This window comes from Papaver somniferum, unplaced genomic scaffold, assembly GCF_003573695.1.
Source record: "Papaver somniferum cultivar HN1 unplaced genomic scaffold, ASM357369v1 unplaced-scaffold_117, whole genome shotgun sequence".
In the NCBI taxonomy this organism is placed as follows: domain Eukaryota; kingdom Viridiplantae; phylum Streptophyta; class Magnoliopsida; order Ranunculales; family Papaveraceae; genus Papaver; species Papaver somniferum.
In genome coordinates this window covers 9,640,190-9,660,952 of record NW_020620714.1, presented here as the reverse complement: position 1 = coordinate 9,660,952, position 20,763 = coordinate 9,640,190, and the positions used below count along the sequence as shown (strand labels likewise).

The 20,763-nt window shown below is 36.7% G+C and overlaps 3 protein-coding genes and 2 non-coding genes across 6 annotated transcripts; 2 read left to right on the top strand and 3 right to left on the bottom strand.

Annotated features, from left to right (window-relative positions):
- Positions 1–4,674: 4,674 nt before the first annotated feature.
- LOC113330230 (polygalacturonase-like) lies at positions 4,675–6,477 on the top strand. The gene is made up of 4 exons (XM_026577092.1): positions 4,675–5,190; positions 5,283–5,572; positions 5,665–5,893; positions 6,027–6,477. Exons 1-4 carry the CDS (start codon positions 4,747–4,749, stop codon positions 6,273–6,275), a joined length of 1,212 nt encoding a protein of 403 aa, XP_026432877.1. The 5' UTR covers positions 4,675–4,746; the 3' UTR covers positions 6,276–6,477.
- A 6,231-nt stretch (positions 6,478–12,708) lies between these two features.
- Positions 12,709–13,737, top strand: LOC113329915. The gene is made up of 3 exons (XM_026576753.1): positions 12,709–12,832; positions 12,936–13,080; positions 13,192–13,737. The coding sequence occupies exons 1-3, from the start codon at positions 12,830–12,832 to the stop codon at positions 13,506–13,508; spliced, it is 465 nt and encodes a 154-aa protein (XP_026432538.1). The 5' UTR covers positions 12,709–12,829; the 3' UTR covers positions 13,509–13,737.
- Positions 13,738–14,102: 365 nt separating this feature from the next.
- LOC113329418 (putative nuclear RNA export factor SDE5) lies at positions 14,103–17,914 on the bottom strand. Of its 2 annotated transcripts, XM_026576294.1 has the most exons (3): positions 16,483–17,914; positions 15,473–16,082; positions 14,103–14,420 (listed from the first exon to the last, which is right to left on the bottom strand). In XM_026576294.1, the coding sequence occupies exons 2-3, from the start codon at positions 16,077–16,079 to the stop codon at positions 14,392–14,394; spliced, it is 636 nt and encodes a 211-aa protein (XP_026432079.1). In that variant the 5' UTR covers positions 16,080–16,082; positions 16,483–17,914; the 3' UTR covers positions 14,103–14,391. The 2 variants fall into 2 exon arrangements, with proteins under 2 accessions (XP_026432079.1, XP_026432078.1); XM_026576293.1 differs by having other exon boundaries at positions 14,103–16,082.
- LOC113330285 lies at positions 17,528–17,604 on the bottom strand. The gene has a single exon (XR_003350154.1). It is a non-coding gene; the product is annotated as a small nucleolar RNA snoR20a (small nucleolar RNA).
- LOC113330278 lies at positions 17,637–17,721 on the bottom strand. The gene has a single exon (XR_003350147.1). It is a non-coding gene; the product is annotated as a small nucleolar RNA R38 (small nucleolar RNA).
- Positions 17,915–20,763: the final 2,849 nt, after the last annotated feature.

Here is a 20,763-nt window from a genome sequence, read left to right as displayed (position 1 = left end):
TGAGAACGTGTCGATCTTACAAGAGAAACCTAGATGTTTCCCCAGGAAAACCCTGTTTTGGCTCTCTTTTGTATTTTTAAAGAAGAGAGGAAGTTGATATTTAAGATTTTATGTAGAGAATATCGTTGAAGTCGAACTTTAGATTCATTTTGGGACTTCATAAGCTCATGTAGAGTGAGTTCTGGACAGTAGATATGTGTTTATGGACTATTTCAGGTAGTCATGGTCCAGAAAAATAAGTAATACGGAGATTACTAAGCATGTTTTCATAATTCAGTAAGATCATGTTACTTTATGCATTAAGTATGTGTCGCTGTGTAACGATACATAAGTAGAGGTTGTGGTAGTATTCGTAAAAGGTTAATCAGATGCGGGACAAACTACAAGGTTTGGATAAAATGAAGTATACCTGATGCAACCTTATTTTACATATAAATGTATAAGCTTAGATATTTAGTCTTGTAGAATGCCTTTATTATGAAATATCTTGTGGTATCATAAACATGTTTTACATCTACTAATAACTCAGTGTTGTTTAAGATTTTGACAGGAAACTAATATGCGGTTGACGTGGTCTAAAGGATCAATAGGTAACCAAAAGAAATTTTGAGGAAATAGTTTCTGTCTAAAGTGTTTAGTATGTGTTGTAAAACAGATTTGCATATCCGCGTTTATTCTGAGAAATCCCAGGGATGCTCTGACTGAAGGATCAGAGATTGGAATGCATGAGGTATATATTTTAATTTTAATTTCAATTATGTGATATATATTGCACTAACCTTAATCTTGAGGAAGATGTAAAGAATGTACTACTGAATAGTACATGTATTTTTTATATGCTTTACAACCACCTATGAAATATGTGATATTTACGATTTGACTGAAAAAAGCAAGTTGGCTGATATGATCTAAAGGATCGAAGGGAACCAGATGAAATTCTGAAGAAAATGGTCTTTGTCAAACTCGATGCGTTTAATGTGTGTTGTAAATGTGCAGTATATCAAGTGTATACAAATACACAAGTATCTCAAAAGAGTGGGATAATCTGATCAGAGACTTGCGATATGACTTGTCATACTTGAGGTACATCTTAAATTGTGTATGTAATACATATTGTACTGACCTTAAGAGATGTTGTTGTTTCAGTCTATGAAAAATCTTAGCCTATGTGTGTATCCTCTTAAGGAGTGTCTGTCTAAGGAAGTCCTTAAAACAGACAAGATGAACTTGTATATTGAAGAAATCAAAGTTCGTGTGCTTTAATTCAAGCATAAGAGGAATACGAATGATTACTAAGATGATTCTTAGAAGATATTCCTCTGTGAACGAAGCCTGTGGCCATCATTGCAGAAACTCAATTAACTATGTGAGTCTAAAGTAAATGAGCAATGACAAAGTATAGACATACTCGGAGAAGGTAAGACAACTATACTCTTTAATGAAGTAATTTTAGTTGATTCGTGAAGTCAAAAATAGGTCTCAGTAGACATGTAAAGTCAAAAGAGAACCTCACAGACTTAGGGAAGTCAACAGAAAAATTAGTGGTCCTTTGACGAAAGGATTTTCTAAAGAGATAGTTTGTAATTATACATCGAGGGGGAATGGGACTTAAGCTCATATAAAATAAACTTGTCATGAAGGATACTCAACCTTGATGACTGGAGATCTCAAGATCAAGGTTTCATATGAGACAACTAATTTATGGCGGGTAAAGGTAAACACTATCAGAGAATTATATTCTCTGTCCCTTCCCTATGGTGTAGATGTGATAGTGTGACTGCATGTGAAGGATGACTTTTAATAAGTCTTAATGAGTTCCATAGTTTCAATTTAAGATTGAAGTGGGCTGTAGCAGTGAACACTCTTGATGGAACTCACCTATCTGAATGAGGAAGTGGGTCGCTTCCTATGAGAATATGAGCTAATTCTCTAGAGCATTCTGAGAAACAAGATACGTCCAGGGCCAAAATGGACGCAACGGCGGAGCTTGGCAGCAACCTTGGAGATATCATGTGTGGTTTTTATCGCGAGTTACACCAAATGTTAGACAGTTCAAGACCTTATGGACACTGACTAATAAGTAATTCAGGTAACCTCTCACTAAGCAAAGGTTAAAGACCTTATGGACACCTATGCCTATTCATGATATTTCCTGTTTTCCGTGTTTTATCGTATTTTTATTCATGTGGGGGATTGTTGGAAAAATACGGTTTTATGTGAATAAAAAGTTATTATAAAACGGTGTTTCAAAATAATTAAAAGAACTTCCAAAATTATCTCTTGTTTTTATGGGGTAAGTTTAGCTTATATATATTTGGATTTGCACTAGGGTTTTAATATATATAGAAAAACCTCTCTCATATCCCCCTGTGTTGAGTACTTCTTTTTCGTTTTTCTATGTTTGACACAAGGGTTTTAAGTGCTAACGATTCGTGAGTTTTCCGCTGCCAAGTTCTAGATAAAATAAGGTTTGAGTGTGCTCTTCAAACTTTATTGAGATTGTTGTATCTTGGAGGCAGAAGTCCAGTAGAGCTATAGCAACATCCTTTTTTGGAGTGTAGCAGGGCATTCTTGTCTTAAGGACAGTATGTTGAACATGCGCCTCAATCCACCATTACTGGTTTCTTCTTTTTATGGTGTTTAGCAGGATGTTCAAGACATCAACAATTGACTAAGGAGAAGACACAAAAAATCAGATAAATGCCTCTTATATTATTTAGTTGTTTGATCAATCTTTAATTGTTATTCCCAACAATATATTCATCATATAAGCATAATACTCGAAAACAATTATTGATTCTAACCAACCTGGAATATGTAAACCACCACAAGTACCCCTACCGCATAACATGTTGAGAAGAAAGAAAATATACGCTCTTAAGAGTAGTTCAACTGTCCAATTCCCCAGTCTAAAAGTCACACTGAAACTGCCAATGCCAACGAATTTGCCCTCCTGACCGTTTCAAAACTCCAGGTGATCCTCTGGTTTAATGTTATAGGGCTGTTGACATTCTTGGTTTTTGGTCACCATTTTAAGCGATTAAACTAATTTATGTATTTCTTCGTAGAACTTTTTGGGCAACAACTCTGAAGATCAGGTTTATGGGTGGGCGCAGCACCACCACTCATGTTAGACTGGTAAACAAAGATCGATGAGCCACCAGCGTTCAGTCAAGTAAGGTACGTACGAAATGAATCTTCCATCAAACGTTTTTATTTCAAATAGACATATCAGTCACTGCACGTAGAACATAGTCTAGCAAGATAATTTTTTGTGTTATGCCCGTAATAGTAGATCTTATGTTCTTTTTCTTGTAGAACTACCGAAGTTGTTTAGCCACTAAACCATGTGCTGATCATGTGCATAGGTAGACTTTTCTTATCACCTTTGTCAACGTACAACCAAATGAATCATGAAAGGATTCCAATCACTGATAAGTAGTAGTACTAGATATGTTATCCTATAACGATTCATGAATGTTTGTTAGATTTCTTAATGATTGTTTTAACATTTCATATTTCCATTATCAACAACAGGCTATCTGGTGGTTGTACTTTCAACTTCCACATGATCTGTTCGGGACAACCAATAGTGGTACTTGCTCTTAGTCTCACCAACCCCTACTGGAAACATGTTGAGGAAAAAAAAAAGTACACTCTTGCAAATCCACCAACTTGAGCAGTTCAACTGTCCAATTTGCCGCAGTTCAACAGTTGCATTTGACGGTGTCAAAATTCCAGGTGATGCTGGTTTAAACTTATAACTTGACTTCTTTTGGCAACAATTCCGAAGTGATAGTTTATGGTTAATCATCGGTCATTCAGTCTAGCAAGGTACGTACGAAATGAATCATTCATCATCCATTCACTGTAGTTAGGAGAAACTCTAGCAAGATATGTGTTACTCATAACTTACAGACATATCTGCACGTAATCGATAATCTTATGTTCTTTTTCTTGTAAAACTACCAAACTCGTTTAGCCACTTGGCCATGTGCTGATCATGTTTCCTTATCACCTTTGTCGACGTACAACCAGATGGGCCGTGAAAGGAGTCCAATGATTGATAAATACTAGATATATAATCATTCTTTGTTAGATTTCTTTCTTTATTATTTTTCTTTTTAAATGATTTTGTTAGAAATTTCAGTTGGAATCCATAAAACATTATCTATTTTGTTGACATTGTTGTTACATTGTCTGTTATCCATGTGTTAGGTACTTAGGTTACGTTACAGGACAAAAGAACATAGTTGACATGCCCTTTGATAGCGCAGCTCAAGTGGTAAAATTAATAGGTTTTTCTGTCTGCAACTGAATTCTGAATTAACGCTCGTTAATTAGTGCTTTGATATAGGTTCAATGACGTTAGCTTGAACTAAGATATGGATTAGTCACTTTCTAATACTATATCGCAGGCATCTTGAAACCATTTGGTGGTTGTACTCTAGGAGATGAGGGCATTTGGTTATTGTTATTGCATTTCATATGGTAGTTATACTCTCGGCTTCCACATGATCTGTTCGGGACAATTATTAGTATTTGTTATATGTCTCAACTCTGACCAACCTATTCACCAACGATATATATATATATATATTATATAAATATGCCTTTCTACAAACGATATATATAAGTATTTCCAACGGTCTTTAACTATATTGACAAGTACTTTCATCTGCTTCAATCATCAAATCAAACTCACTCTCTCCTTCTATTCTCTCTGAAATCTTAGTATAACCCAAAATGTCTAAGACAATCATCTTATTTTCTCTTAATTTCGTAGTTTTCTTCACTATATTTCCATTATGCGCAAACGCAGTTATTTATAATGTTCAAAATTTTGGAGCAAAACCAAATAATGGAACGGATTCGACCAAAGCTTTCTTGCAAGCATGGTCTTTAGCTTGCAGTTCTATAGCACCTGCGATGATGTTTATACCCCGTGGAACTTATTTGGTCAACACAATAGTTTTTAGTGGTCCTTGTAAAAGTGCAAGAGTCACAGTTCGAATTGATGGTAAAATTCAGGCGCCTCCTAGCAGTTATTGGGAAATTGGGAATTATGGGACTTGGATTTTGTTTCAAGGCATCAATGGCTTAACCATTAACGGTGGGATTCTAGATGCACGCGGATCTCCGTTTTGGATTTGTAGGAGAGCTAGTGCTTATTGCCCGCAAGGCGCTACGGTATGTACCAAAAAATTCTCGATTAAGTGGTCACGAATTTGAATATGATGTGCAGAAAACTTGACTTGTTTTTTCGGTGTTTATACATGCAGTCGCTGTCGTTCAACAATGTTAAAAACGGCATAGTCAGTGGTATCGTATCTTTTGATAGCCAAAAGGCTCACATGGCTATCAATGGTTGCAAAAGCATGAAGATTAGAAAAGTGACTCTTATTGCACCTGCTCAAAGCCCCAATACTGATGGTATAGACATACAATCATCAACTGGTATAAAAATCCTTGATTCAAGCATCAGAACAGGTGATGATTGTATTGCAATAGGTCCTGGCACAAAAAGTTTATTGGTTCAGCGTGTAGTATGTGGACCTGGACACGGAATTAGGTATGTCAATATGCATGTTTAGCATTATACATATTCAATCAAACACATGCGTCATTGTTCTTAACTGACTTAGTGAGTGTTCATGAATGCAGCATTGGAAGCTTGGCTAGAAGTCCAAATGAAGCAGGGGTGGAAGGAATTAAAGTAAAGGATGTAACCTTCACTGGATCGGATAATGGATTACGGATTAAAACATGGCCGAAACCAAGTGATAGTTTCGTTAAGAACGTTCTTTATCAAAATATCATTATGAATAATGTTCGGAATCCTATCATTATTGATCAGATTTACTGCCCCGGTACCAATGGTTGCTCTGACCAGGTAAGAACTAGTTAAATTGATTGGCTTGAAATTTTTATGTTAATATTTAAGTAGAAATTTTCAGTTATGGTAGATGTAGATTCTGATTTCAATTCTTAAAATGAATAAGTTTTTGAACTTGTTTTTTTATCAGAATTCTGGACTCAAGATCAGTGGTGTAACGTACTTAAATGTAAGTGGAACATCAGCAACACCAATTGCCATTAGCTTCCATTGTAGTGCAACTACCCCGTGCGATGGAATCAAATTATCCAATGTTAATCTCACTTATTCAAAGCAACCTGCCAAGTCCTTTTGTTTCAGCGCCCTCGGAACATCATCAGCGGGACAACTCGGAACATCGTTATCAGTAGGACGACCCACTCCTGGAAGCTGCTTCTAGTCTAATTTCTTGTTGTAAGTGTACCATAATGTTTTTTATAGGTTTTAATTACTTTTTCCACAGTGTCTCTTGCTGTAGTTCTTGCTGTTGTGTATATATTGAGCTGACCTGCTAGCATGATGCGGCATATGAATGTCATTTGTAATTAACATTTTCTTAACTCAGATGTGCAAAGTTAACAAAGTTCCTTTGGATTCAAGACATTTTCCGTGGTTTATGTTTTTGGATTACGAGCAGGGGTTGCTACCTTCATTTCAGTATTTTCATTTCTAACTGAAAACAGGCTAAATTATAATAAAAAGCAGAAAAAAAATAATGAAAGTTTCACTTTTCCTGAAATGGAAAGCCTGGCATGATTGGGGTATACCCAAATTAATTGGGATATATCTAATGAGACAAAACCCAAGACATCTTGAAGTAAAAGAAGCCACCCCTTAATCTTGTATTTTCTAAATGGCTAATATGCCCTTGTTTAATTAACACTAAAAATTCTGATTAGGTTAATTAATTGAGTTTAGATTAAAATTTTGAAAATGAGAATTCAGTGGATTAAACCTTTTATATGTCTTATGAGTTCGATTTCGATCAAAAAATTTAGTTCTGAAAATATGAAAGGTCGGCAAGGTCCAGGTTTGAATAAGGTGTCGACCAAGATCCGCCGGCTTGGTCGACCTTTGAATAGGATACCGACTAAGTATATCCGGCATGGTCCGCGAACGAATAACACGCCGACCATTTTTAGGCCGGAAGGGTCTTTGAATGAAGAATATGCCGACTATCTTGGGCCAGCAATCTTACGGTCGGCATGTAAATATTTCCTACCATGCCAGCTATCATATTGTCGGCATGCACATAATTTAAAACACTTCCGGCTGGCCTATAGTCGGCATGTTAATGATTTCTAACATTGCCGGCCTGTAGTTATACCCAACATAAAACAGAATATGGGAAGATGTAACTCACTTTATTCATGCAATTTTGGTTACTACATTGATTGAAACATAAAACCTAACTCCTTGTCGACGGAAAAACGAATGCACTTAGCATGTGCATCAAGCCTTTGAACCCCTAGGCGACCCTAGTGGACGAGCTATAGTCTCGTGAGGGTTTACATAGAGATCTACCCACAAAACCTACATTAAAACCATCAATCTTCATTGGAGGAATCCCATTCATCTCTGGCCTGCATGAAGTCCGGGGTATACTCCGGGATTTTGGAGACCATGAATTCATAGCTTGGATCGAATGAGAATGCTTCCCCCTTTTCTTCCAAGTAGCGCGCTTTGACAACTTCATGCTACAAAAACAAAACACAAACTTACTTTGTTATTGGTGTTTAGTTGGAAGACCAAATAACATGGATCAAATAACATGGATCACATAAAATAAACCACAAACATACTTACAAATTGTTCAATGGACAAGTTGAAGTTGGTAGCGTTGAAAATCCGGGGTTGGAGAGCTAAAAAATAGAGTATTGAATTTTCGATGACTAGGTGCTTATCAAGGACTTGTTGAACACTTCTTCCATTAGGATTCCCAAACTCTTGCCTAAATTTGTTGTGTACCGTAGTCCAAAAGGTTACGGCATCCACCCTTACGGAGGACTGATGTCTAACTCGAGTTTCCGCGTACCAAGCTTTGGTGTGATTGACAAATCTTCATTTGAATCAAATGATGCTATTGTTTATGTAGAGAGCTATTGGGTGAGTTAAATGGAGTGTATGATGATATGAGCTTAGGAGAGTATACGCAAATAGTTGTGTGTTGTTTTCTAGAGAGAAGTAGTGTATTTATAGGATGGTACCCAAATTTGGCCGTTATGGTGCCTAAGTACAAGTCAATCAATGCAATTTTACTTGCCAAAAATTTGAATTTTGAATTCGCCTGCGAGGCTTTTGTTTCCCCAGTATGCCGACTATAGCAAGGTCGAAATTCTGTTACCATGCCGACCTTATGATGATTTTAGGGATCAGGAGTTCATTTTCTTTTGTGTAACCGCCAGAAAGGTATTTGGTCATTAGCATGCCGGCTACGGTAAAGTCGGCAAGGTCGAAATTTTGTTACCGTGCCGACCTTATGATGATTTTAGGTATCAAGAGTTCATTTTCTTCTGTTTAACCGCCGGAACGGTATTTGGTCACTTGCGTGGCGGCTATGATATAGTCGGAAAGATCGTAAATTATAACCGTGCCGACCTTATGATGATTTTAGGCATCAGGAGAAGGTATTTTCTGCAACACATAGCCGGCAGGGTCGATAATATAATACCCTGTCGGTTGTACAACAGCCGGCTAGGTATTGATCTGATTACCTTGCCGACCCTGGTATGCAAATAATTTTTGTTGTCAGATCCGGCAGTCTGACAGTTCACAACCTTTCCGTCCCTGGTGTAGTCGGCAATGTAACTTAAAAAAATCATGCCGGCATAAGTATTGAAACTTTACGTAGCTAAACAAACCATTCATTCAATAACTAGAAATCCAACACTTTTTGTCCAAAATACGAAAACATGTCCCGTAAACCTTAAAAAAACATTAACATTTATCTACCACAACATAAAGAAATAAACTAGGAATGCATTCATTCACCACCACGACCACGGCCCCGTTTAGGAGCACCACCACTACTACTACCTTCACCACCACGACCACTACGAGCCCTCTTTTTGTCAGCATTCATCTTGACTTGTGCTTCCCTCCTGGATTTTTCTTCCCTCTTTACTTCAGCATCAGCTTGCTTGAACAATTCATAGGCATCCTCATTATCAACATTGGTCGCATAGTCAATGTGCTTGCTTTGCTCCTCAATCGATAAAGGTTCTCCTCTTTCTCTCGCGCAACACATCACCCTCACAAGGCTCTTCAAATGCTCCTTCTATTTTCAATTAAACAACAAACAATTAATAGAATGATTCGATAATGTAATGTTAAAACAATAAGAGAAACTCTAAAATACTTACGAAGAACTTAAAACTTGTTGCTGGGTCTTTCGATGCCATCTTCCTCTTACGAGCCAGTTCTTCAGCAGTCATTTCCCTAATCATAGTAGGACGAGCCCAACCCAAGTACCACGGCATGTATCTCTCATGAGCTTCATGCGCTTCTGTCACCTCCTCCAAAAGACTCGTATCGATTTTACGGCCACGTCTATCGTCCCAATGTTCGGTAGCTGGAGCTGGAGTGTTAGCGACGTTAATAGTTTTTTGGGACGTGGTGCAGTCCTCCCTTAGCACTGTAGAAGACGCCTCAGCATCGAAATGGTGTTCTTCTTGGAAATAACCCGATGTGGATCGTACATTGGATATCCATAGGTGATCATCAAGGGACCGTAGTATAATGCAGCATCATCTCTCTTTTGGATTAAACCTTGATTTCTATCATCTCGATACGGATCAAATGTTACCTCATCCGCAGTCAAATTGTCAATGGAGATTCGGAGTTTGATAAGCTGTTGCGGAATTTCCTTATCTTGACCACCCTTAAAACTGTATCTCTGTCCTCTTGGCCTATTAATCGCTACATTCTCATTCACTTTGATGTAGGAGTTGGCTTTCACCAAAAAAGGGAAGTGCTCATATATCCAAACCTATGCAAACACGAATTTTAGTAGGGATCTTATCTTACAATCATTTTCCGAATATAAACGATTTACACAATGAAATTACCTGGAAGAGACATATATTTCCGTTGACTTGCGCAGTGAGTGCCCTGGAATCCTTTGTCAACTCATTGTTCAAGAAGGCGACCACCGCAGTACCCCAAGAATACTCATGCATCTCGTTTAAGGGATGCAATAGTTGAACATACCTACCATCGACCGAGCTTCCGGAACTGTTGGGGAAGATACATTTTCCCAGGACGTATAGAAAATAACCTGTTGCGGTAACATTGATTTGCACCAAGTCCACCCTTCCTTCCTCATCAAAGATTTTCTTGGTCCCAGATAATACAGCCTTCAACTTCCTCAGATTAAACTTCTTGACTAGATGACCATCCTTCATCTCAAGTACAAACTCCGTCCGAACCTGATTCCAACCGAACAAATCTCTGGTCAATTAAAGATCTTCTCCCAAGAAATTTTACTATCGAACCCGTCACTGACTCCTTTTCCCTCAACCTCGAGACCTAGAATTTGATGAGCATCATCGGGAGTTATCGCCATCTCACCAAATGGGAATAACATTGTATCAGTCTCTCCAAAGAACCTCTCACAGAATGCAGATACGGTAACTCTATCATGCTAAATATTCGAACTCTCCACCGCAGGCCACAACCCGGAGTTCTTGACAATCACTTTCACCTCTTCACATTCATCCTCAAGATCCCAATTCTTAGTCACTGAACATGAAGCTTGGCGCCTCATGAGACGGATGGCATGCTTGTGATCCTAAATACAAAAAAAAAATGAAAAGAAATACAAACACTTGACGCAAATTTAAGATAGATACACTTAAATAAAAACCAAGACGGATTGAGATTACTTAGGACATTATTATGGATTTGACATGCCCATGAGTCTTTGTATCCAAAAAGAACATTTCCACCATCTGCTGGGGTCCCCTTTGGAGGATCACCTGGTTTCAGTCTAACCATCAAGTGAGGGGAAGGCATGTGGAAATTAGCTGGTTTAGTGATAACCCTCTTCGGTCTTCCGGTTTTAGCTGAAGTTGAAGCTTGGGTTTGTTGAAAACTAGCTTGAGTTTGTTCTCCAGCTCCTCCTTCTTCTTCTTCTTCTTGTTCCTCTTCCTGTTCCTCTTCCTCTTGAATAATTTCATATTCTCTATCCTTATCCTTATCTCCATTACCATCATCATCATCATCATCATTACCTCCTCCAACATGTGGCATGTCTTGATCACCATCATCATCATCATTGTTGCCTCCTCCAGCAGCGGAGTTCTTTCAACATCATCATCATCATCATTACCTCTTCTACCAGATGGACTCCCTTGGTCTTCATCTGGAGTCTCGTCTGAATCACTAGGTTCCGGTGGTGGTTGAGAATCATCCGTACACGGATCTTGAGCGTCCCCGATTCAACTACTGCCCCTCGATGTGTTGCAGTCAAGAGTTTGACGCCTACGCGAGGAGATCTTGAATGAGGAGTAACATTTTTCTTTTTTCCCTTAAGCGACCTAAACAAGAAAAAATTAAGAAAAAATTCATAAGTCGGCAAATATAACCTAGCCGGCTACACAAAAGTCGTAAGGGTCGACTAAAACATGCATGCCGGCTAAACTGTAACCGGCAGGGTATTATTCACATAACTTGTCGGCTAATAACAAATATGAACACAGAAGATACAAGGATTTTCCATATAATCAGTCGGCAAGGTCCATTACCCATACATTGCCGGCTAACAAACAGCCGACATGGTTTTATCCAAATACCATTCTGACTTTCATAATTCAAGGCATCAGGAGATACAAAAAATTGATATACAGCCGGCAGAGTAAAAATTTATGACCGACCCGGCTTAAAAAAACTGACGCCGGCAAGGTCCTAGGTTGAATAACTTGCGACGCTGTAACTAACAGTTACAGATACTAAACAGCCGGCAAGATCTTCAACCAAAGTGCTTGCCGACCAACCTTAAATATGAAAAGTCGGCAAGGTCGTGGAACAAACACCTTGCCGGCTAAATAACTGCAAATTTAAAAACACGATTTCTCTGACCTAATTTGACATGCGAACATGAAATTGAAGTACTGCAGTGAGTTTAAGTAGGCCCAAACTTTCTTAATCGCGTCATTTCTTCGGTTTCAGCGGCATTGATCTCTTCCTCTTCGACGGTTTTTTTCTTCACTTTCCTTTGAACTAAACTTGGAATTCCAAGGTTGAATTCATTGCGCTTTCTATTTGTTTTTTTCATCTTACTAGCCCTCGGCAGTTCCATGGTTAAAGATTAATCGAAATTTTTGAACCGACGATTACGACGAATTAATCGACGAGTTTTCAATGGCGAGGAAGGAAGAGCCGGCAAGGTAGAGGTGGAGGAGAAGAAGAAGAGAAGAAGATGAAATGGTATAAAAGAAAACTGATTTAGGGTAATTAGAATTATAAAGGATAAGGGTAGTATTACAACTTCATCCGTATTTGGCCTCTCCTTAATAAGGGCACTATATCCATATAAATCTGGGTATTACCCCGATCTCGCCTGGATGGAAAGAGGCCTTTTTTTCTTTTTATTTTTGGGTGCCTACAGATAGGTGGGACAAATCTGGGGTTGAAATACAAACTTTATTTCCCGCGCCTTTTTAAGGAATTCAAAATTCAAATTAAGCCATACTTTGTGTCAGATGAAGCGACGCCACCTGTCGAATAGCATCTCCCATCTTTATTACTGTACTCTTGGACCAAGTCAAATAAAACAAGACCAGAAGAAGACGAAGAGAAGAAGAGAACCTGAAAGAACTCAAAAATGGCGACAACTGAACTTGAAAAAATCTCTTCTTCCTCTCCATCCTCAAAATTCACTTGGAAGATCAACAAATTTTCGAAATTTACATCCATGTCTACTTACAGTGATGTTTTCTCTGTTAATGGTTTCAAATGGTAATGGATTTTGATTTAATATAATCTTTAATACTATTAGTTCGATTCATTTCTTCTTCTTCAGATTTTGATTATTAATCTAATCTCCTGTGTGATTATCCAGGAAAGCATGTATTTGTCCAAAGAGAAGGGAGGAAGTGTACGACCACATATCACTATTTCTAGTTCCGATTTGACGAAATCCGTCGACACCCAGTTCAGTTTTGCGATTATTAGTCAAAAGGATCGAAACAACACTCTCAAATTTGGTATATATATACACAGATCTACGATTGAAGATTTTGATAATAATATATGGACAGATTGATAGACAGATTTGTTGTTGTTTTGATTAATTTAATTGATTAATTGATTTGCAGAACTGAAACACAATTTCCATGAAGGGACAAGCCAGGGGTTTGGTTGGACTTTTTTCATGCCTCTGGTTGAACTACACGACCGTACTAAAGGCTATATTGTTGATGATACTTGTGTCATTTCAATTGACGTCACTTGTTTGATGAAAGAACCAAAAGAAGAAGACGACTCAACAGCGAAACAGCGCAGCTGCAGCAGCAAAGAAGAGGAAGAGAAAGACTCGACAGTGAAACAGCCCAGCAGCAGCAATCCACTCAAGAGCCCAACTGCGAAGCCAAAACGCACCAAAACCATGGCGACTAATCGAAGACGTAATTAAGCAGGCAGTAGAGATGGTAATTTGGATTGAAGAAGGTATATTGTCAAGTCATAGAAAGGGGATTAGGATTACTAATACTACATGGAAAAGTGTTATCTAGAAAGAAAGAAATAGGTGAATAGTTTGTGTTCGAAGAAATGTCTCACAGAAAATAAAGTTGCTAGTAGTGAAATTAACAGAAACTGAGTTAGTAAGGCTGGTTTACAATAAAATCTATTTGGAGTAGCTCTTTTACATTCCCGGTGCTGGTTTTTTTATTTCATTCTTATGCACTTAGTAAAGCAATAGCTGGAATTGGCCGCCGTAATGTAAACAAAAACGGGAGCTACTAAACTGCCATGAATAACTTCAACTACAAGGGAAGATTTTAGAAATTGGAAGTTTTGGCAAGGCCGAATGCGGAATCGATGCGCACTAGATTTGAGATAGCAAAATCAACAATAAACCTGCGTAGCATGAGCGGACGTGGATACGGAATCAGGTACATCAATAGCATGAGAGGACCTTGAATGTTGGCTAGAAGCCCGAATTTTCATGCGCACTAGAACAAGGAAACAGGGAGAGAAGAGAAGAAGAATATCTCAAGAAGACGGGTAAAAACTAAAGTGTTCAAACTGCACATTAAAGATTCCAAAAGTAGTAGTACTATCTGCCATTACCTATGTCATAGTTTTGGTTTCTCTCAGATCCAAGGGACCATAAGGCATTACAATTAACATAACACCAATATTACGGTAGAATCACAAAATTTCAAGTGAGGGTATGTACATTTTTCTAAAAGCATATAAACTCTTCACAAGGAAGTCGTGTACTTTTTCTAAAAGCATTTTTCGAAGTTGTCAAGAAAGGTTACGAAGATCTTGTTAAAAGGAAAACAGCTACTTCACCATTCCGAATCATGGCAGCAATCACCTGCAAATTCAATTTAGTGGCTGTTACCTGACAAAACTTTACCATATTCAAAAACGCAAATTTATGATGTCAAAAGTTATAGCATATGGTATGAAGATACATCTGGCGCACAAGGAATGCAAGAAAAAATAATATAATGTTTAAGACACAAAAGATACGACGTCGCAGAATAACATTAAATGAACAAACTGGTACAGTAAGAAAGCTAATCGCATACATAATCTAAATTCTGATATATATAAGATTCACCGTAAAAACTTGATTCTTGAGACAGGTTGTAATAGCAATGCATCTGCAAGTGTGTTATGTTGAGAGTTGAGAGCAGAAAATCCTAGCTAAACCAGTAAGGACGACTACGAAATGTTTATTAATCATCCCACAGATCTGAATGACATTAACCAGAGTGGGACTCCTTTGTTGATGACTAGCCTAAAAGAGAAGACCATTTTAACTAAAACATGCGAAAAACAGCTTTTTGACATATTAACTAAGCAGGAAATGAGCATATCACAGTAGAAATCAAATCTTTATCATAAACAAGCCACGGCACCGAACAATGAAAGAGAAGATTTCTAAATACCGTATATTAGTAATATGACTACCCCTCTTGCCTTGTATTTGCTTTACCATTCTATTTATGCAACTAAAATCTCTCGTGTCACTTTCTAGAAGTTCACATTATCCAAGGCTAGGTATATTGGATGAAGCAGTAGAAACAAACATCACCTTGGCCGCATTGACCGACTGTAAGACAAAATGCCACAACTAGGAGGTGCATTTTGTAATTAACAGTAAAGCAGGCAAAAAATAGATTAGAAACAGGGCATTTCAGCGCCTATCATTTACTTGTTCCTGATACTATATGTTAAATTACAAAATGCACCTCTTATCTTAGCAAGAAATCAACTTCCAATGACCGGTACAAGTCCTGGCTTAAATAAATTGTAAATTAGGAACTTACGAAGCAGCATAAACCCAATATAAACATGATAAAGCAAAGCTAAGTTTACCAGACTATCTTGAACCGTATTTAGAAAGGAAATACCGCATACCTGTATGCATTTGGCCCTCCTTTGCTGTTGAATCTGATGAAACATCTTCATCTATGAGTTCATCAAAGCGAAGGTCCTTCATACACAATTCCAACGGTTCAGTTGTGGTCACGGGACCATAGGCAAGTGTATTGGGCATCGCACACACCTCACTAGAAGCACTACCAACAGACAAGGCCAGGTTTTTCGGTTTCGATCCCTTGTTTGCACCCCAATCTGGCTTGTTAGCAACATTCTCACACAATATGCAGCTCCTGGGACCCGAAACAGGTGTGTTGGACATCACATGCCCCTTACCAATAACACTGGAAACACTGCCAATTGAAACAGCCATCTTTGATGCCTTAGAGTTCCTATACTCTGCACAACTTGTTTCACACTGAGTTGTACTAACGACAGATGCAGCATTAGAGTAGTTCTTCTTCAACTTTCCAGCACCATCATAAAGAATCTGAGCTGCCATGTCTGGATTACGGCCAGCCTCGCAATACGCAGAAGCTATCTCCCTAAGAGGGAATGTTGAACTAAACGCACCAATCAACACTTCTAATACTTTAGTTTCCACAAAATCAGACTCCATTAATGCTCTAGTGACAGATTCTTCCATTTCCTTCACAGAAGGAAAACAAAAAACAAAATAATCTCAGTACTGAGCTCAAAAAAATCAAAAATAATTGATAGATCATATAAGTCTGTATTGGAATCTAATTGTTTGGTACTGGTACTATCAATTGAAGCGACTATACTCATTTTACTCTATTTAGGTTTCAATCAGAACAACAACACTAACTAATTTCAGTTGATATGAAATGTACTACTACTATAATGTGATGAACAAAAATGTAGATTATAAAGAGGCAATCATAAGAATGAAAACCTAATTGAAGCATCTAGACTCAGTTTACTCCATTTAGGTTCCGATCGAACTACTAGTACAGTCACTGATTTCATGTTTGAATCGGCTGATATCAAAATGTATATAACGCGACTGAACAAAAATTGAAAATTACCTGCTTGCTTTACTCTTCTTCTTCTTCAGTGAGTTTTTTCTTTTTTTGGTGCGGAGATTTTATTTTTCTTGAATTTTCTGGCGGAGAAAACGATGTGGCAAAAGTTTTTAACCTATGACTGGGGGGTTCATTACATAGAGGGAAATAGACAAGATGGTCATGTCCTTTTTCGACAAATTACACTACGAGTAAGCTCAAGTCCCAGGAACGGAAAATTCAATTACGGGAAGTCTGCACTGTGCACTAGTAGGGAGGCCGATGGTCGAATGCTAGTCGAATGTAAAAAAAGAATAGATTTTAAAGCAACAAATTCTACAGAAATCTGAAGGCTTTGAGAGTCATCCGAAATCTTTTGCAAATGAAATAAAATTAACAACGGAACTGTGATTCATGACATAAAATTAACAAAACTCGTCTATCAAACTAGTCATGATTTTAAATCAAAATGTATCGCCTTCTTCTCTTTCGTTTATACTCGCAAACTTGTTTACTCTTTCCCAACAAAATACACATCAATATGCAAACCCAATTTACAATTACCATATAAATCAAGATTTTGTCTAGGAAAAAGAAAACAAGATTATGAATACAAACATCATTGCTTCATGCTAATCCTTCACAACCAGCTTTGCGGAGGGTCTCTATGAATTGCCAATGCAAATCTCAAAATTTAACCTCAGATTACTTTCTATCACAAGTGCAGTTTCTTCCCCAACATTAGAAAATTTCTATTTTCACCGTCTCCTTAGCATCTCAAAACCTTAATTGTCATTATAAAACATCGATAATCAAACAAGGAAAGCACTATCTTCCATATAAATCAAACAAGGTGGAATATACAGATCAAACAATACAGTAAAACTCAATCAATCGGTATATGATTCAGTTCATTCACCCTCAGAACAAATACTAGATTTCAACATTATTGTTTATTCAGACAAGGCTGAAACTTAATTATGTATAGTTCATCACAGAGGGAAGATCTCAAATCAAAATTATTCAATCAAATCAAATCGATAAAAGAATAATGCATCAATAAATCAAAGCCTCAGACCGTCCTAGTTCATGATTTTCTGAACATATTGCATTTCTGTCAACCATATTAAAACTATCATCACCGGCTATTAGATTAAGACAATCAAAATCACAGTAAAATTGGTGTCAGAGATTTGGAAAAATCAGCACTGCTTTACTCAGACAGGGATAACTGTAAATTTCATATTCTCATCATCCACACACAATACTGTTTAGAAATCAAAACCACAGTTATAAACTTTAAATCGTTAAAACAGAAACAAGAAACCCTAAAAATTGAAACTCAATCTTTTGAGAACCAACCAATCCAATTAGATTTGAAGAGATTGAAACTCGGTGTTTTGAGATCCATCACGAGTTTGAAAATGAAGGTCAACCTAAGAGTACATGCGGCGGTTTTGAAACTGGCAAAATTGAAGATGTGGTGGAATAGATGAACTGAGATAACTATAAATAGTTAAAAGGATGGGCGAGGGAGCAAACCCTAGCTAATATTAACCATTGGATTTTAACTGTGTAAAGAGGAGATTTACTGAGTTGCCGTTGATGGACAGGAGGCCGTGCCTTTTACATGGGCTGAACGAAATAAGGCTATAGTAGGGCTTACTTTGTAGGTACAGGGGGAGCTTGGCAATTTTTTTATTTTACAAGGGTAGATTGGCTGATTTTTCATTATAATACATATTTTATTTCTTGAGGTTAGATTCAAGAAATTTGGGGTCTAGAAAAGGTAGGCTTTTTTTTTTTTTTTTCCAGACGCAATAAATCTGAGTTTTTATGTTTGTCTCAAAAATTATTAACTAATAAAGTCATAATTGTTTTTTGTTTTTTTGGAATCCAATCAGATATGTGCTCCCCGAGTCACGTATAAAATGACGCCTGACTCAAATAATCCCGAATCAGATATATGAGTTGAGTTAGATCTCTAGACAGACACCGGAAAAAGATGGAAAAATGAACGATTTAATATATGATCCACGCGGAGTTAGATCCAAACAAACAAGGTGTAAATTCGGGAATGAATTATACAATATAATAGTAAATTTTGAATTACGAGTAATTTTAGTGGATCACATGAAAAGTTTTGGGTCTCAATGTCCATTTGGTCGTAATGACATATTCTAGGTCAAGCCATAAAATTTATGTTAACAAATTTATCTATAGGGACATATGCATATAGATTTTGAGTCACGTGGTAAATTTTTGGTGACAACGACAAAATTTGAATTGCATCGTATTTTTTGGGGTTTTAAGATAATTTTCGCGTTTCGGTAATAATTTTGTTATATTGTAGATTTAGTCTCAAGAGATAGGTGAGATTAGGTTTTTGATAACATTTTTCTTCTTTTATTTTGTCTCCTGGATTTGCAAAAAATTAAATGAACCCTCAAAATATCACATATTCGGAACGGCAAAATGATGAATATCATATGATACGGATAAATCTCTTAAATTTTTTCACAATAATCTACGGACTCAAGAAGAATATAATCGAGAAACTTTTAGGTTATGAGTTACGAATCGGCTTCAAATATGAATGATGGATCTTCCAGCGATAACTCATAATCCACAAATATGGACGCCAACGACCATAATTTGGTACCAGAGATTTTTTTGCATGTACTTGTGTACGGTAGAAATTTGATAACTATTGTATGAGTATCGATGTATTATCACTACAGTAAAACCTCTCCCGAAGAATACTGTATATAGGAATAAACTTTATATAAGAATAAAAAGAATTGGTCCCGATTTGGGTCAGTTATGTTTAAGAATAAACTTCATATTAGAATAAGAATAACTACACTATAATATAAATAAGATAGGTCTCGTCGTACATCGAAGTTTAAGACGAAAAGATTCTTTTAATCATTTCACACGATCATAGTTTCAAAGTGGATTCTTTGATTTTTTGCGCACAACTTAATACAAATATCATGTACTACTCATGCATATGATTTCATTTGTCAATTTCCGATGTCATAGTTAAGTTTTATGTGGATTGTGTTATAAGAAATTTCATATTTATACATACATGTAAAACAAAATCCCCATTTAAATAGGATTTGTATTTACCTAGATATGTTTCTTCTAAGCATATGTACGTATTTTTCATAGTACATTTATAGATTTTTTTACTTTGATATGTTCAAGGTAGACCTCCATATAAGAATATTATTTTATGATCCCTAGGACATTCTTATATAGAGGTTTTATGTTATGTAAGATCGAGTTTAATCTACATAGAGGAAGTTTGTCTTGACTTTGAAGTTCTACCGAATGGATTCATATTTTTTATGTATGATTAAATAGTGAATCGAATAGAAATAAATCCTCAACATATAATTGTAAATCTATAGAGTGTGTCAACAACACATAAGTGTAAATCAAAATAAAGATGAAATGGATTGAAACGTGGAACTCAAATTTTACAATTAAATAATGGACAATTGAACTCGTTTAGGCTTCCTCTCTAGTCTTTTTAGGGATTTAATAGCCTTTCATTGTGGTTTTGAAAGCTATCAATAACATGAAAGTAAACTCTACACCAAATTCGGAGAACTAACAGCAAAAGACTAATAGCTTGTTTGGATATAGTATAAGAAATTGCTTTTCGACTTCTAGAAGAAAAAAAATCAGATGTCAGTTTGGCAAGACATTTTAGAATGACTTTTAGATGCAATAAAGTTAACTTTTGTAAAACAAATGGTTTTTGCTTCTGACTTCTACTTCTGGCATCCAAACAACCTCCAAAGGGTACATGGATACACTTTTAAAAGATGTTTTTTCAACTTCTACAAGTAAAAAAGTCAGAAGTTAGGTTGACAACAACATTTGAAATTGGCTTCTGAAAGCAAAATAATTATCCTTTTGTGATCAAACTTTCGTTACTTCTGAATTTTTGGGTTTACTTTTGATTTAGGTACCAAGCACACTCTATTTATATTGAAATGTTGGAACACTTTTATTTTTAATCCTAATTTCATGAGTGACCATTTGACTAGTTAGTGACAAGTGTTTTTTTTTTAATATTAAGAACCAACTACTTTTAATGATAATCCGAGATAGTAAATTATTACACACACCTCAAGTACGTAATAATTTTTGACTTACATATATACCTAGTCAAAAAAGAAAAGAAACATATTCTCCTCACTATTTGAAGCTTATACGAAAGTGAAATTGAAGATAACTTATACCAAAGGTACCCAAACACCCTCTAATCATATTGAATTGGAATACTTT

Coding starts and splice junctions, on each gene's coding strand:
- LOC113329418 (XM_026576293.1), bottom strand. CDS start 16,079: ATGGAAGAATCTGTCACTAGAGCATTAATGGAGTCTGATTTTGTGGAA.
- LOC113330230 (XM_026577092.1), top strand. CDS start 4,747: ATGTCTAAGACAATCATCTTATTTTCTCTTAATTTCGTAGTTTTCTTC. Junction 5,191..5,282: donor ATTGCCCGCAAGGCGCTACG/GTATGTACCAAA, acceptor TTATACATGCAG/TCGCTGTCGTTCAACAATGT. Junction 5,894..6,026: donor CCAATGGTTGCTCTGACCAG/GTAAGAACTAGT, acceptor TTTTTTTATCAG/AATTCTGGACTCAAGATCAG.
- LOC113329915 (XM_026576753.1), top strand. Junction 13,081..13,191: donor AAACAACACTCTCAAATTTG/GTATATATATAC, acceptor ATTGATTTGCAG/AACTGAAACACAATTTCCAT.